At 32.0% G+C, this 15,809-nt stretch overlaps 1 protein-coding gene across 1 annotated transcript; it reads right to left on the minus strand.

Moving 5' to 3' along the window:
* Nucleotides 1–2,980: 2,980 nt before the first annotated feature.
* LOC127724504 (cytochrome P450 2C15-like) lies at nt 2,981–12,685 on the minus strand. Its single transcript, XM_052231484.1, has 4 exons — nt 12,290–12,685; nt 8,417–8,917; nt 6,210–6,650; nt 2,981–3,568 (listed from the first exon to the last, which is right to left on the minus strand). Exons 1-4 carry the CDS (start codon nt 12,636–12,638, stop codon nt 3,387–3,389), a joined length of 1,473 nt encoding a protein of 490 aa, XP_052087444.1. The 5' UTR covers nt 12,639–12,685; the 3' UTR covers nt 2,981–3,386.
* Between the last annotated feature and the right edge of the window lie 3,124 nt (nt 12,686–15,809).

Consider the following 15,809-nt stretch of genomic DNA (forward strand, 5'->3'; position numbering starts at 1 on the left):
GATTTAGATAGTTCGGTTTTACACGGGAAACCCCACACTAACATTTACGACAAAAGGGACGATTTTTCGTTCCCTATTGTTAGTTTTCCCTTTTTGGATGGTGATGTTCCTTTGGCACCATCTTACGGTGTTTATATTTCACAACTCGTTCGCTATGCCCGTGTCTGTTGTGACGTTTTTGATTTTAACGAACGTAATCTATATATTACTGGTAAATTATAAAGCCAGGGAGATCGTTACCACAAATTACTTAAAACCTTTACTAAATTCTTCCACAGATATAAATATTTGGTTTTGAAGTTTGGTTGTATTTCAAACGGGATTGCACATCCTCATTTTTACTGCAATATTGTTTACCGTGCCTGGAAATTAAGAAACGATCCTGGTAAAATTATCGATCCTTTAAATAAACTTATACTAAAAGGTTACCAGTTCAACACTGTAATTAGATCATTAAATATTGTTTTGTATTGGTACTAATATTTATTTTGTTATCAGTAAATTAAAAGCAAACAAAATATTATTGTTATATACATATACATATTCATGGATCTACAATCTGTATTTACCTGTATCTTGGCATTGCACAATGTTATGTTTTTCTCTGACTGTTTATGACGTATTTACACTAAATCCATTGGATGTTGGATGTGTACGGATTGACAATTTAGTCTTAGATGCATGATTTTTTTTATTAGTTGTTAGTGGCTTTTAACTAGCTGTCAGTAACTGCAAGTACTCTCAGATCTGTACTTAGTGTCTTTTTGTTGTTTGGAAGTATCCGGCCACCCACGACCACTTGTATTTGTAGTATTTGTATTTTTATCCATCTGATGAGTTAAGCTTCTTTCAACTGATTTTAATAGTTCGTTCTTTTGTTGTACTGTTACATCACTGACACAGGTTAGGGGGAGGGTTGGGATCCCGCTAACATGCTTAACCCCGCCACATTCTGTATGTATGTGCCTGTCCAAAGTCAGGAGCCTGTAATTCAGTGGTTGTCGTTTGTTTATATGTTACATATTTGTTCATTGTTGAAGGCCGTACGGTGACCTATAGTTGTTAATTTCTATGTCATTTGGTCTCTTGTGGAGAGTTGTCTCACTGCCAATCATACCACATCTTTTTTTTTATATTATCAAGATGCTTGATTTCTTGATTGACAATATATTTGTTACGATGTGAGGACATATTTTTCAACAGGCTGTCGGAATTCCAATGGGAACCAATTGTGGCCCTCTTCTTGCCGACTTGTTTCTTTATTATTATGAGGCTGACTTCCAGGAAGAAAGATAAGAAGTTATCAATATCCTTTAACTTTACGTTCCGCTATATAGATGATGTTCTCTCACTAAATAATACAAAATTTGTTGACTATGTTGAACGAATCTATCCCATCGAACTAGAGATAAAGGATACTACAGATACAGTTAAGTCTGCCTCATATCTTGACTTACATCTAGAAATTGACAATGAGGGTCGGTTGAAAACAAAACTTTACTACAAAAGGGATGATTTCAGCTTCCCAATTGTGAACTTTCTATTTCCATGTAGCAACATTCCAGCAGCGCCTGCATACGGAGTATATATCTCCCAATTGATACGATATTCCCGGGCTTGTATTTCATATCAAGATTTTCTTGATAGAGGATTGCTGCTCACAAGGAAGCTATTAAACCAAGAGTTCCAAATGGTGAAGTTGAAATCATCCCTTCGTAGATTTTACGGACGCCATCACGAGTTGGTTGACCGTTATGGAATAACCGTTTCACAGATGATATCGGATATGTTTCTTATGTCGTAACTACAATACCCTTCCTTTTTCATGAATGTGACCTACCGAATTAAACTATTTACCGGATTTGTAATAACATAAGCAACACGACGGGTTTCACATGTGGAGCAGGATCTGCTTACCCTTCCGGAGCACCTGAGATCACCCCCAGTTTTTGGTAGGGTTCGTGTTGCTTAGTCTTTAGTTTTCTTTGTTGTTTCATCTGTACTATTATTTGTCTGTTTGTCTTTTTATTTTTGACCATGGCGTTGTCAGTTTGTTTTCGATCTTTGAGTTTGACTGTCCCTCTGGTATCTTTCGTCCCTCTTTTACAGTAACTTATAAGTAATTGGTTAATTAAAATTAAAGAACCTTAGTGAGCGCACTCACATACCCCACGTCCCCACATTGTCACTGGAGAAATAAAAATAACTGTAAGAAAAAAAAATTGTATAAGAAAAAAAATTGAATCATAATTTCCTGTCGATATGCACATCTACATAGTATGTCCTTATTATCTACAAAGTTTCATGAAATTCTGTTGTGTGGTTTCAGAGGAGTTGCGATGACAAACTGTTGCAGAGGTATATTAAAGCAAATAATTTCAAAGGGGCGTAACTCCTAGAAAAAAAATTGAATCATAATTTCCTGTCGATATGCACATCTACGTAGTATGTCCTTATTATCTGAAAAGGTTTCATGAAATTGTGTTGTGTGGTTTGAGAGGAGTTGCGATGACAAAAGGTTGTAGTAGTATATTGGGCAAATAAGTTAAAAGGGGCGTAACTCCTGGAAAAAAATCGAATCGTAATTTCCTGTCGATATGCACATCTTCGTAGTATGTCCTTATTATCTACAAAGATTCATGAAATTTTGTTGTGTGGTTTCAGAGGAGTTGAGATGACAAACTGTTGCAGTAGTACATTAAAGTAAATAAGTTCAAAGGGGCGTAAATCCTAGAAAAAAATTGAATCGTAATTTCCTGTCGATGTGCACAACTACATAGTATGTCCTTATTATCTAAAAAGGTTTCGTGAAATTCTGTTGTGTGGTTTGAGAGGAGTTGATGACAAGAAACAGGACTGACGGATACCTTGAATCTATGTAACTGTAATTTACACATGTAGACCTACATTTATGCTTTTTGCGACTGATAAAGACTATGATATGCCAATAAACGCATTGAGAATAATCCACGACATTGAATGTAAGAAAATAATTTAATTTTTCAGTTCAATATATTTCAAAGTTAAAAATAATTGCATTGAACTGTTTTTTATAATTGCAGTGGCCAATAACTGTTCGATATGAAGAAAACTTAAAGTGTAACAAACAGTCATTTGTTTGATCAAAGTATGATTTCGTAATTTCTATTGTTAACCTGAGTACATGTGAGTGACAATTGCTTGATCTAGAAGTTTGTTCAAGCTGCATGTACAAGCAATGTTCAGAATGACCATATGTTGAAATGAAAATATAGATTGTTTGCTGTTTAAGTATCTGAATAATATTTATATTCTAATGTACACATATAGATACATTTACAAAAAAATATATTGAATAAGCTGTCTGTTTATGAATTAATAATTTAAGTTGAATTTTATGATTTTCTTTAATTCCTCTCAACAAAACGAACTTTAAACGGATTTGGTACATATGCAATTCCTAACTGTCCCTGTGATGATGGGAATGTACCTTCTTCCTCTGGTAGAATATGAAACTTCTTCACCATTGCAGTGATGAAAAGAAACAATTCCATTCTGGCGAGGGATTCACCCAGACACGATCGTTTTCCTACAGAAAACAGTGAACAATGATTAGCAGTAGACGACACAAGAAAGCGATCTACTGACTTATTATTAATTAAATATGTTAATTGACAAATGCGATTTGTTGAATACAGTTTACCCTTTTTAAACATGATATGTAAATAAGTTTGTAAAAACATTTGTAAATCAATAAATGTAGCCGACATTGTCGACAGACCAGTTTTCTCGCGCATACAAACAAAATGTTTTTAAGAAATAATCAGAAATTTTATTGTATGATACTGACTTTCGACTATTGATTGGCTGAAAAGGATGCTATGTCTAAATGACACAATGAACATTTTTTTTATTTTACCTTTTTCATCACCGTATTTACGTTTCATAGAAATGGAAATAGAAATTCTTTATTCACCAATCACAGACCGTTGCCGGTTTAACATTTCTTACAACGATTGTTTTGATGACTATAAAATAATAGGAAATACTGCATTATAGGACATTGAAAAGTAAGTGCATGCACATGAGAGAGAAATACAATTAGGGGAGACAACCATATAATTTCGATGATAACCGACTATACTATGTTTGATATTTTAGATTTTTTTTCCTTTTGAATACAAACGTTTCAAAAGTTAAAATCATGGTTACACACTGCTTATAAGTTGCAGACATGGGGTCAATTACTTTTGAAAGTAATTAAATACATTCAATTACAATTAGAAAATCTTCAGTTAAATTACACATTACATTTGATTTTTTTTACCAATGTAATTAATTACTTTCCAATTACTTGGCAAATGTAATTAATTACTTCAATTAATTGTGATAGGAAAAATTAGATAAAATATTAAAAACATGCATTTATTCTATGATATGTACACAAAGTATCATACATTGTTTTATAGTAATAACAAGTGAGATTAAAGCCACTATTTTCAATTTCAATCAGAGTCAAAGAAGAATAAAAAGTAAGATATCTGGTGTGTAACGGGAATAAAGAAAAAAACATATATAAATCTGAAGTGCACATAACACTTTGTCTATCAGGAATCCTTAGGATAAGAGGTCTGTTTTAATTAAATGCTCAAAATGATAAAAAGCCTTACTCAATATTTTTAAAATATTGAAATTTTGTTTTATTTACCTATTGAAACTTTATATTTTAATGTATTTCATTGAAAGTGATACAAAAAGAGAGCCCTAATTTTAATATTTTGAAATTATTTTTTATTTTGATCACAACATATTAAATTTTTTTTTCATAAAGAAATGATTTAGAAAGCCAGACTTTTTAAAAAATATACCTTTGTTTTAGTCACAATTAATTGTTTTAAAAAAAGGCATTTAAATTTTATTTTTCTCTCTCTAATGGGCTTAACACCTGTTTAACATCAAACATACCTGTTGTAAAAACAGTCATTACATAGTTTATAATAACACAAATAGCCAGAGGTTATATTAATTGATTAACTATGTCCTTTAAAATTGATTATGTTAAACCAATCTCTAACAATATCTATTTGAATATTCATATAACAAGCTATTTAAGATATACGACAGTGACTTACTAATGGTTTCGTTTATAAACACAAATTATGGCATGTTTCTACAATCTTTCTTTTCTTTTTTTTCTTTTTTGTTCATTCAATATACAATAAAGAATCTCTTATGGTTGTGTTTTTACAGAAAGTATAATGTGTAGGCTTTTCTTTGTCAGCTAACTACATTAACTGAGGTCATGGCTTTTCATCATTTTATGAGAAAACACAAGATTCAATCTTTCTGATTCAAAATTTCAAATCTAATTGAGTTGTAATTGTCAATTACAGACAATTAAGGCTATGTAATTCATTACTTTCAATCACTTTTAATTGAAAAAAATGCTCAATTACAGATTACATTCAAGTACTTGTGAAATTTTAATTAATTACAGTCAATTACAATTACATATTTCAATAACCCCATGTCTGATAAGTTGAATTGGTGGTTTAAATGTACAATGCGTGTTTATCAGTATCTATAAAAAAGACTTATCATTCATTCGCTGGAAATAATTTGTTTCTGTCGAGACATTATAAAAAATTTGTTTTCAACTTTACGTTCACACCTAATTTATGAACTATTCATAAAAAAATTTAATTATTTGTGTTCGCGATGAAAAACTTGTTTGCGAAGACTGGTATTTAACGGATTCTACTTCAATTTTCATATATATTTGTATATTGCTGCTTAGTCTCTATTGATCAATTATAAATATAGTCAATCAAGTCGTTGTCTGCATGTCGAGTTGAAGGTACACACGAAGGTATTGTAATAAAAGTCTTTCCTTCAAAGGTAAATGTATTTGTCACAAATCATAAAGTTACCCATAAAGAAATTTTAGCTAATTACTTGGTTTCCTCTTTTATGACTTAAATGATTAGCACTAGAAGACGCAAGAAAGCGATCTACTGACTTATTATTAACAAGTTTTTCAAAATATGTTAATTGACTAATGCGATTTGTGGAATACAGTTTATAATGATATGTATTAATTCTTCTTTTTAAATATTAAAGATGATAAAAAATCCTGACTCTTCTCTCTTTTAAGATGTGGCCACTCAAGACCAGAAAATGCAATACACACTGAATAGAAAACTAGTATTATCATAATTATATACAATTACCAAGTGAAAATGGAATAAATCTTTCCTGACCGTAAAACTTTCCTTTTTTGTCTATAAATCGCAACGGGTCAAATTTAAGATGGTCTGCAAATAGATCTTCATCATGTACTACTGAAGACAAATTTGGTATAACGTAAGATCCTTTAAAAATTTTGAATTGGCCAATCATCACGTCTTCTGTAGCTGCGTGTGGAAGTGCAAAAGGAAAAATATTTGCAACTCTCTGTGTTTCAGCAATTACAGCTTCACAGAAGGGTAAATTTAGCTTATCCCCCATTGTTGGCAGTCTATCAGTAGGAATGGCACAAAGCAACTCGTCTCTCATCCGATTTTGAATATCCGGGTTTTTCAAAAGATATAATACTGACCATGTTATTGTGTTTGATACAGAATCTGTGCCCGCAGCAAACAACTCAAACACAGCTGTTGGGAAATCATCATCTACAAAAGATAAAGGGTAATTGTATTCTGATTTCTATGGAGGCATCTTTTTTACTATATATGTCTCAATTATTCATGCATCTCCGACACCTAAGGTCTCTTTATTTCAAATCTATAAAAAAAATAAATGAAGATTTGACAATAACTAATGAAGTTTTGTAAAGAAAGAAGCTTCATACGCACCAAATTTAGAATGTGTCCTTTTCATTTCCTTATATAATATTTATACTATTACAGTGAAAATAGCTTCTAAAATATCCTTGACGTTTGAAAAGTAAATTAACAAGAAAATACTATAGCATTTTGTTAACTTTTCCGTTTGAGTCCTGATTCCAACATACACATTGACATCTTGTTATTATCGAAAAAAAGTAAAATAACAAATAATACCGAACTCCAAGGGAAATTCAAAACGGAAAGTCCTTAATAAAATGACAAAATCTAAAAAACTAGTGTTATAGCTAGCTAAACCTCTCACGTGTATGACAGTCACATAGAATTCCATTATATTGACAACAATGTGTAAGAAAAATAAACAGACATAGTAGGTAAAAATGTCAAAAATCTGAGTTGATGTATTTCTTTTTTTATATTAGTTACCCTGAATTATGTCTTAATAATCAATTTGCAAAATTTGAACATCGGTCAACTATTGTCGTTTTAATTCAAAAGTGAAATAAAAACTGAGATTGTACTGTTTTATCATGAACATACACTTAATGTCCTTTTTCTATTCACACCTATACTAAAACTAAAGAGAAAATCTTCATTCCTTGATTTAGGATATTGTGCAAAGCTGTTTAAGGTAGAATGGGAGTAAAAACAGAACAGAAAGGTCACTGAGCTTATTTTCAAGCTACAAACTTAAAAAAATACATTTTGAATAGAGTATACAGAGACAAATCATCATAATGTTAACAGAAGGTAAACTAAATGATATAATATTGAAATAAAATATGAGAAGATAGCTCTCATAGCTTGCTTTCAGCATCTCAAAAGAAAATATGGGGTCACCGTACGTGTTTTCCAGCTATAACATAAAGTAGAAACATTTCATGAAGATTCCCTTATGAATTACAAAAAAAATGTATATCTTTTCTGAGTTATCTACCGTTAATGGGCAACGTTGTAAAAAATTGAATACAAGCGATAATATTCTACTAATATGTAAAAATAAGAGTGTTTATAACTTAAGATCTAATGATGATCGTTTCAAAGAAAATCCTTATTAGTAATTTGCCTTTCTGCATTAAATTTGTTGACTTAATTAAAAGTCTAGACCTATTGTGTTCTGTTTTTGTTTTAAATCATAGATGGCGGATTGCAACCGTACCACCATTAGCATCATCATAGCTATGGTTTAAGCAGGAAACGTTTACAATGTCGACAGATTCCGGTCTCGCTCCTTTTAGAGTTCATGTGATTCCCTGAATTTCTGTTATTACCTTGATTTGACTTTTCCTAATCGATATACGAGATTTGAACATCGGTAAATTTCTATCGTCTTAATTTTAGAGATATTTCATTAATGACCGATGTTATGGGGTTGAATTCAATGGCAAGACAATCTATTGATACACTACCAACGATGAAACATATGAAATATCATTAGTATGGTAACTCAATGGGTTGTATTATTTATATGATGATGCTCCAAACATAATGTTTTTGGCAACGTTCAGTCATTTTTATATTGTTTTACGATTACCAAAATCAATGTGTGCATATTTATGTTATCAAGTTTTTATTTGAGCTAATTGTGTTACCTGTCAAACCTGCATTTCTTTTCTGTTCTATGATATATTCATCTATGAAGTCCCTACTGTTCCCAGGGTCAATGGTATCTCTATGCTCAGCTATATATCGTTTAAACTCTTTTTTTAACATACGAGTTTGTTGTAAAATGCGCTTTGCCCCAAATATATCGCCTGGAAGATATTGAAGAATGGGAAGTAGATTGATAGCAGGAATGTTCTGATTGGATAATAACTCGTTAACCACGTTTATCAACTTTTTAAATTCCGCGTCTTTGTAATCAAATCTTCTACCTAAAGCAACGGAACAAATAATATTTGAGACTGCTACGTAAATCGGATCAGCAACGTTGATTGGATCTCCATTTGAATCACTAAGCACGCTTAGAAAATGTTGAGATTCTTCTAAAACCTTTGATTCCATACTTTTTTTCCCAAATCCTAACTTTCGTAAAGCTGTAACCATAAATGTTCTGTGAGTCTTCCACGCATGGCCATTTTGTGCCGTTACACCTGAAAGATAATATATTCAATGTACATCATGTCATGGCACATGGTGTATGGTGTTATGGTGTATGGTGAATGGTGTAATGGTGTATGGTAATAGTGGGAAATTTACATCATCAAACGACTGTACAAGCGTTGTGTTCAGTTTTAATTGTATAAATTTCAAGATTGTTATAGTTAAATCAAAATAGATTGACATGATTCATTTTACATCATAATCATACTGATGAAGGATATCTGTTATCCGAAATATTTATAGATACTTACATTTGTTGTTTCCTTTTTTTAATATTAGTGGTGTTTTGTCTACTTTTTAGGCGTTTATATAATTTATCTATTGTGTACATGTATCGTTACTCGTATTGATCCAGCGCACTCGTAAGAAAGATCGTTGACTAATATATAGACGTGTATATATATATATATATTCAGAGTCTATCCTAATTGAGGTAAATTATATGGCCTTCCAAATACCGTTTTGATTCCTAACATCACCGAAGAGACATTAATTGTCGTAATCCGGATATGGTGTACAAATTTTGCACCTCATGTTTGCGGTATACCATCTTTACCGCAAGTTTATTGTTTTCTGTTCAGTATTAAATTTATAATTAAGATCCATTTATTACATCGGTGATCCGTTTATTTGGCAATCACCAATGGCAGTCAGCAGGGTTTAAGAACATCCGTTGTTAGACCTGTACGTCAAATGCGTTTTGTTTAAATATACTTTTTCACTTTTTTGGTCTTTTGGAAAATGTTGTTTGTGCTGTATTTAGACCCCTCTACCAAGAAATTTGTTTTGCATGCACACGTATAAAAATTGCGGTTTTTATCTAACGCAATCATAGGATTGAACGTTGTTTTCAATTTAGACTTTCTTATATATATATATGTCGAGTTTTGTGATTGGATAACAACACAGAAATGTCAGTATATATTCAGGAAACTGCCGGGGCATCTACGACGTTTTTACCCAAGTTGGAACCTCAACAACGTCATCATAACGAACTTTACTTTTCGACGTAGTCTTAAGCTATACAGAACACTTAAAGAATTTCAGGGGCTCACAGAGGGAACATAATGACGTGTATCCGTCAATAATTTTTTTAATTTAAAATCACGCGATTTACACCAAATACTTAATCAATGTCTTAATGTCTTATAACTAATTCTTGCATACGCGATGGAATTATTTTCACAGCAAATTACAAAGTCCTTCACGTATGCGGACAATATCATGTTGGGTTTTTCATTTTTTTTGGTCAAAAAAGTCATAATACATAAAAAGACACACACACACACAAACAGTATACATGAAATCTGTCTTCGACTAACAAAGCTTAGTCAACTTTATTAAAAACAATTCTTTACGAAATAAAAATATTTGTCAAGATGAAAGATTTTCATTTAAAAGAATTACTCAAAATATTAAGAAATAATAAACATATACTGAATATATATACTGCAAGGTGAATGTTTAACAAATACCTAGTACTCGAAAAAACACTAAGGCAGGGGTAACTCAAAACACATGTGTAATTCAGGTTTCAGACAGGGTATGTAATGTAACATTCCCGGCTGAGGGTTTATCAAGTATTCTAAAGAGATCCAAAATCTAAAGCTTTTATTTGAAACCAACATTATCCAAATATGTTACTTATTTAAAAAGTTACAGCTATTCGTTTAGAAAAAGAGATGATTAGAATATGTAACTCTTCAATAACAATTCAGTTGTACAAATCGTATTTATTTTGGGAATTGAAGGTACAAATTGACTGTTTGGGACCAATAGTGGCCAAGCAATTACGTTGTACTAGAAGAGACACCCGCTGCAATCCCGCTGTCACCTTGATCGCTCAATTAAACTTCTTAAGCACTGGAGTTAACATCAATGACATTGAAGTTATAATTTCAGCATTCTGGATGTTCAACATACATTCTAAATTTTTAACTTTAGAGATTGTAAATTGGAAACCTAAGCTTTGTATCTGCAGCGCTGAAGTTGCTATGTTTGCAGTGTTAGGCTTAGCATATCCTTTTCCATTCGTTTGATTTGTTTGAGCTTTGATTTTGACATTTGATAAAGGTCTTTTCGTTTTGAATTTTGTGTGGAGTTCGGTATTTTTGTTATTTGACTTTTTGATACACTATAATATACATAACACATTGAATCTTTTATCGATCTTAGAGCAACAGGGCTTTGACAATTTAGACCGTGTTATGCTATGTATAATGTGAAGTCTTGACATATAGAAATGATTTCTGCTCTGTTCACGGTCCCAGTGGCGTTAATTCAGAGACTAATTTCATCCGATGCCATTATGCATCTATCTAAAATGATGAGAAGGCACTGATATTAGAAATGATGTTTTAAGTCAGATCCCGAATAAACTCCGTTCAAACACTCGCAAAAACGTGAATACGCGGATTTTTCATGTTAAAACAGTTCTCGTTGGTAAGTTTCCTTTTAAACATTGCTCAGATTTTCAAATAATGTAGCCTTAAGCAACTGAGAAAAACAAGATTTTGATTACACAATAAGATATATATAATAAAAAAATTACAATATGCAAATAGCCTCTGAACTGTCGATCACTGTAGAAACATCGACAGTGTTCATCAAAAATGCCTAGTGAGTGGTTGTATGCGGCTCATCTTAGGATGATGTATGTCTTCACTTTGTCATGGGGCATTACTTGGTCAATGTGGTCTACTGAAACTGATGAGTCAATTGCAATGTTTAGTTTGATGAGTTAAGTAGATGCGAATTTTTTCTCAAGTATCGGATTTCAAAGTCATCTTCAACAGACATTTTGCATTAAATGATATTCTTATTCATGTTCGTATTCATCGTACTGATTGACTGTACAAAAGTTTCGATTATTGACTATTTCTTAAATTTGACAGACACTAGGTTGCACTTGATGATTGTTTTGCATGTTTTAGTACCATAAAAGATTGTTATTTCAACACCACAAAGGCAACATTTGCATTTGATAATCTTTTGAAATTATTCCAGTCGGCATGTTTGCTGCCCGTATTTTACAAAAGTTTAAAATGTGCTTAATTCATACTAATAGCCCAAGCAATTGACAGTTTACGTAAACAGGGAAATTATGAAAGAAATAAACTCAGATGGAACTATTACTCAAGGCAAAATTGAACTTCAGAACTAGTCCACAAATATGTATTTCCTTAAAGTTAGTATTAATATTGAATATATGAATTGTCAATGACAATATAACTGTTCCTACCAGTACAGTCAACCTTATCAATCTCGTTATAATTAGAGGTTAAAAAAATCGATGTGAGACGCGGACTTCAAAGTTCAATCTTTAACATTTAAATGCAATTAGAAAAGTAAAATATGCTTACCTTTACTCTCTAGAATCTTATTAATGAAGAAAACGTTTGGCCTGTCAGAAAAGAATTCAGCATGTTTTACAAAAACTTCACGGAGATGTTCATTTCCATTTATAAATACAACCCATTTTCCTCCAAGGGATAAACTAAATATATTTCCATATGTAGTCTTCAGCTTCTCACTAATTTCAATTAAATTACCCTGCAACAGAATTGTTAAATTTCCCAAAACTGGCAACATTCTAGGTCCTGGTGGCGAGCCATGTGGGCGGCGTGATTTTAGCAGAAACAATGTTATAGTAACTACGATAAGTGCAATTGAAAAACCTGAATTGCAAAATAAATTAAAAATAACCTGCATCTTCGTCAAGCCTTTATCAAAATGACAAGTGTATGAAGAATATTCAGTACTACATAAAGCGTTAATAATAAACATAAACACTCACGATAAAAAAGGAAATATATTTTAATCGAGTTACCACTATTAAATGTCTGGGTTTATCAAACCATACTATTTTAATGAAGGATAAATACAGAATTAGAAAATAAATTAAAAATATTCACGTTTCATTTCATCGAATTGCTAAAAGGTAACATTAATCCGTTTTGCAAACATGTTGTTATGATAACTTATCTGATACAATTCAAGAAGATAACAATTAAGAGAGAACACAATTTTCTAGTGATTCAAATTCTGTTTATCTTTCTAAATTCTATGCATATACACAGCGTATGAAAAAAGTATAACAAAAACAGCGAACTCCAAGACAAATTCAAAAAAGGAGAATATCATAAAAACTGACAAAATCAAACGCTATCAATCAAAGGAACAAGTGAAAAACAACTGTCATATTCTTGTCTTCGTACAGACATTTTCCGAAAAAAATGGCGGTTCAAACCTGGTTTCATAGCTAGCTACACCACTCATCTGTATGACGGTTGTTTATAGTTTTGTGATATTGACAAAATTGGGTGAGCAACCCAACCAGATATAATAGGTTAATCTGACAATAATTGGGATCCAGTAGCCAATTTATATAAAAATACATCGCAAACTACAACACAACTAACAAAAAAAAAAAAACTAAAAAAAAAACATACACAATAATTTAGCAGAGTCGCCATAAAAAATAACATTCAATACGGTCAAATCTTATATAGAATTCAAGATATGTCTAAATAGGAGTATGAAGATACCAAATGGACATTCGAAATTCATAAATCTTAGAGAAACTGACAACGCCATGGCAAAACGACGACTAAAACATAGTCCACGATACACTACATTGAAAACATAATACTGTTCTACACTTATCACACCAAAAAACGTACAGTTACTGCTCTACTAGTGGCACCGGTCTTGTTTATCATGGTGAGTGCAAATTCGGTGATAAAACGTATTCGGTGATATTATAATCGTGGAAAAGAGAACGTAATTGTGGATACGACAATCGGAACTTATTCGTGGTAATCTGTATAAAAGATATTTTATAACGGTCAGCCAACTCATAATGGCGTCAATAAAAGTTAAATTTTGAAGGGATGACATCAAATAATTTTACTACTTGCAACCTTTGGTTCAATTGCTTTCTTAGAAGCAGCAACCTTCTTTCAATTAATTCATGATAGACAATACAAGCGCTGTAATGTCGTATCAAAAAGTAAAATCACAAAAATACTGAACTCCGAGGAAATTCAAAAAGGAAAGTCCCCAATCAAATTGCAAAATCAAAAGTTCAGACACATCAAACGAATGAATAACAACTGTCATATTCCTGACTTGGTACAGGCATTTTCTTATGTAGAAAATTGTGGATTGAACCTGGTTTTATAGCTAGCTAAAGCTCTCACTTGTATGGAAGACGCATCAAATTCCATTATATTGACAACGATGCGTGAACAAAACAAACAGACACAATAGGTAAAAATGTCCAAAATAGGGTTCAGCAGTCAACATTGTGTTATCATCTTAATCACTATGAAAACAAACAAATGTAGCGAAGAAGCACAAAAAGGCATACATCAAATTTAACATCCTCATTTTGCTTATATTATATGATTTTATTTATCTATGTAAAATCCACCCATAAAGGATAGAAGGTTTTAAGTACTGGTGTAAAATCACGCGTTTGAAATTCGCACAGGTAGACATAAGATAATTTTGTCGTTCAAAGTATGACGGGATACATAAATACAGAGTCACGTAAAATGGATATCACAAAAAACAGACTTAACAGTAAAAGTAATATTAATAAATAAAATAATTGTGTGGTTCAAAGTATGACGGGATACATAAGTACAGAGTCACGTCAAATGTATATCACAAAAAACAGACTTAACAGTAAAAGTAATATTAATAAATAAAATAATCTTGTCGTTCAAAGTATGACGGGATACAAAAGCACAGAGTCACGTCAAATGGATATCTCAAAAAATAGACTTAACAGTAAAGGTGATATTAATAAAGACAAATAAAAGAATACTATAACACGTTATTAAGATGATATACAACGTCAGTACGCAAGATCTATACTTCAAGACCATCGTGTATTATTTGTGAAGTTGATACGGAATATTTATCAAAAAGTTCTTGGTACCTTCCGATGAACATTTTTTAGAAAAAGGACGAGACGTTCTTTGACATACCCTTGGTTCATCAACTTTCTGCCCAGACACTGGTGACGTTTTACAAAATCTGAGTAGGAGCTGCAAGCTCTTGAATACCGAATAAGTTGGGAAATGTATATCCCATATGCAGGTGAAGTTGGTATATTGCTACTATGGTGGGGCAAATTGATAATTTCAAAATTAAAATCGTCTCGTTTGTCATTGATTCTGGTACTGAGATGACTGTGTATGTCAAAAAGTCTAAAAATGAGGCGGAGGGAGCCGTGTCTGTTGTTTCTTTAATTTCTAGTTCTGGTGGATATATTAATGGAACCCAATCAGAAAAGTTCGGATTGTTAATGGAAAGAACATCATCAATATATCTGAATGTGAAATTAAATAACCTGGCTTCTTTGATCTTCTTGTTTTTGACAAGTGTCTGAAGGAACTCCGATTCATATAAAAAAAGAAGAGGTCGGCAAGGAGAGGCGCACAGTTCGTTCCCATATGAATGCAGACAATTTGTTGAAAAAGTCTACCTCCAAAATCAACAAATATGTTGTCAATAAGAAACTCCAGCATACTGATTACTTGTTCCTCTGTGTAGCATGTTTTACCCTTTTGTTCACTATTAACAAAATATGCCTTATTGTATCCCAAAGTAATAATTTTATAGCGTATGCTACCATTTTTATGATGAAAAGCATTGTGGATTATTTCTTTTAGACGGTTTTTCAGTTTCACATGGGGAATGGTGGTATACAAGGTTGAAAAATCAAAAGTTTTGATAGAACTAATTTCAGAAAAAGACCGAGATTTAAAATTATCCAGAAGTTCTTTAGAGTCTTTAAGAATTTACTTATGAGTAATACCACTACGCGAGTAAACAGTTTCACAGTATTTCTGAAGACCCGCTTTCACTGCG

Source organism: Mytilus californianus, unplaced genomic scaffold (genome assembly GCF_021869535.1).
Source record: "Mytilus californianus isolate M0D057914Y unplaced genomic scaffold, xbMytCali1.0.p SCAF_14, whole genome shotgun sequence".
Classification (NCBI taxonomy): domain Eukaryota; kingdom Metazoa; phylum Mollusca; class Bivalvia; order Mytilida; family Mytilidae; genus Mytilus; species Mytilus californianus.

Excerpts from the sequence above, each read along its gene's own strand:
- LOC127724504 (XM_052231484.1), bottom strand. The coding sequence starts at position 12,638 with ATGCAGGTTATTTTTAATTTATTTTGCAATTCAGGTTTTTCAATTGCA. Across the intron at positions 6,651-8,416 it reads AAGAAATGCAGGTTTGACAG|ATGATGATTTCCCAACAGCT; the intron begins GTAACACAATTA and ends TATCTTTTGTAG. Across the intron at positions 3,569-6,209 it reads ATTTATTCCATTTTCACTTG|GAAAACGATCGTGTCTGGGT; the intron begins GTAATTGTATAT and ends TGTTTTCTGTAG.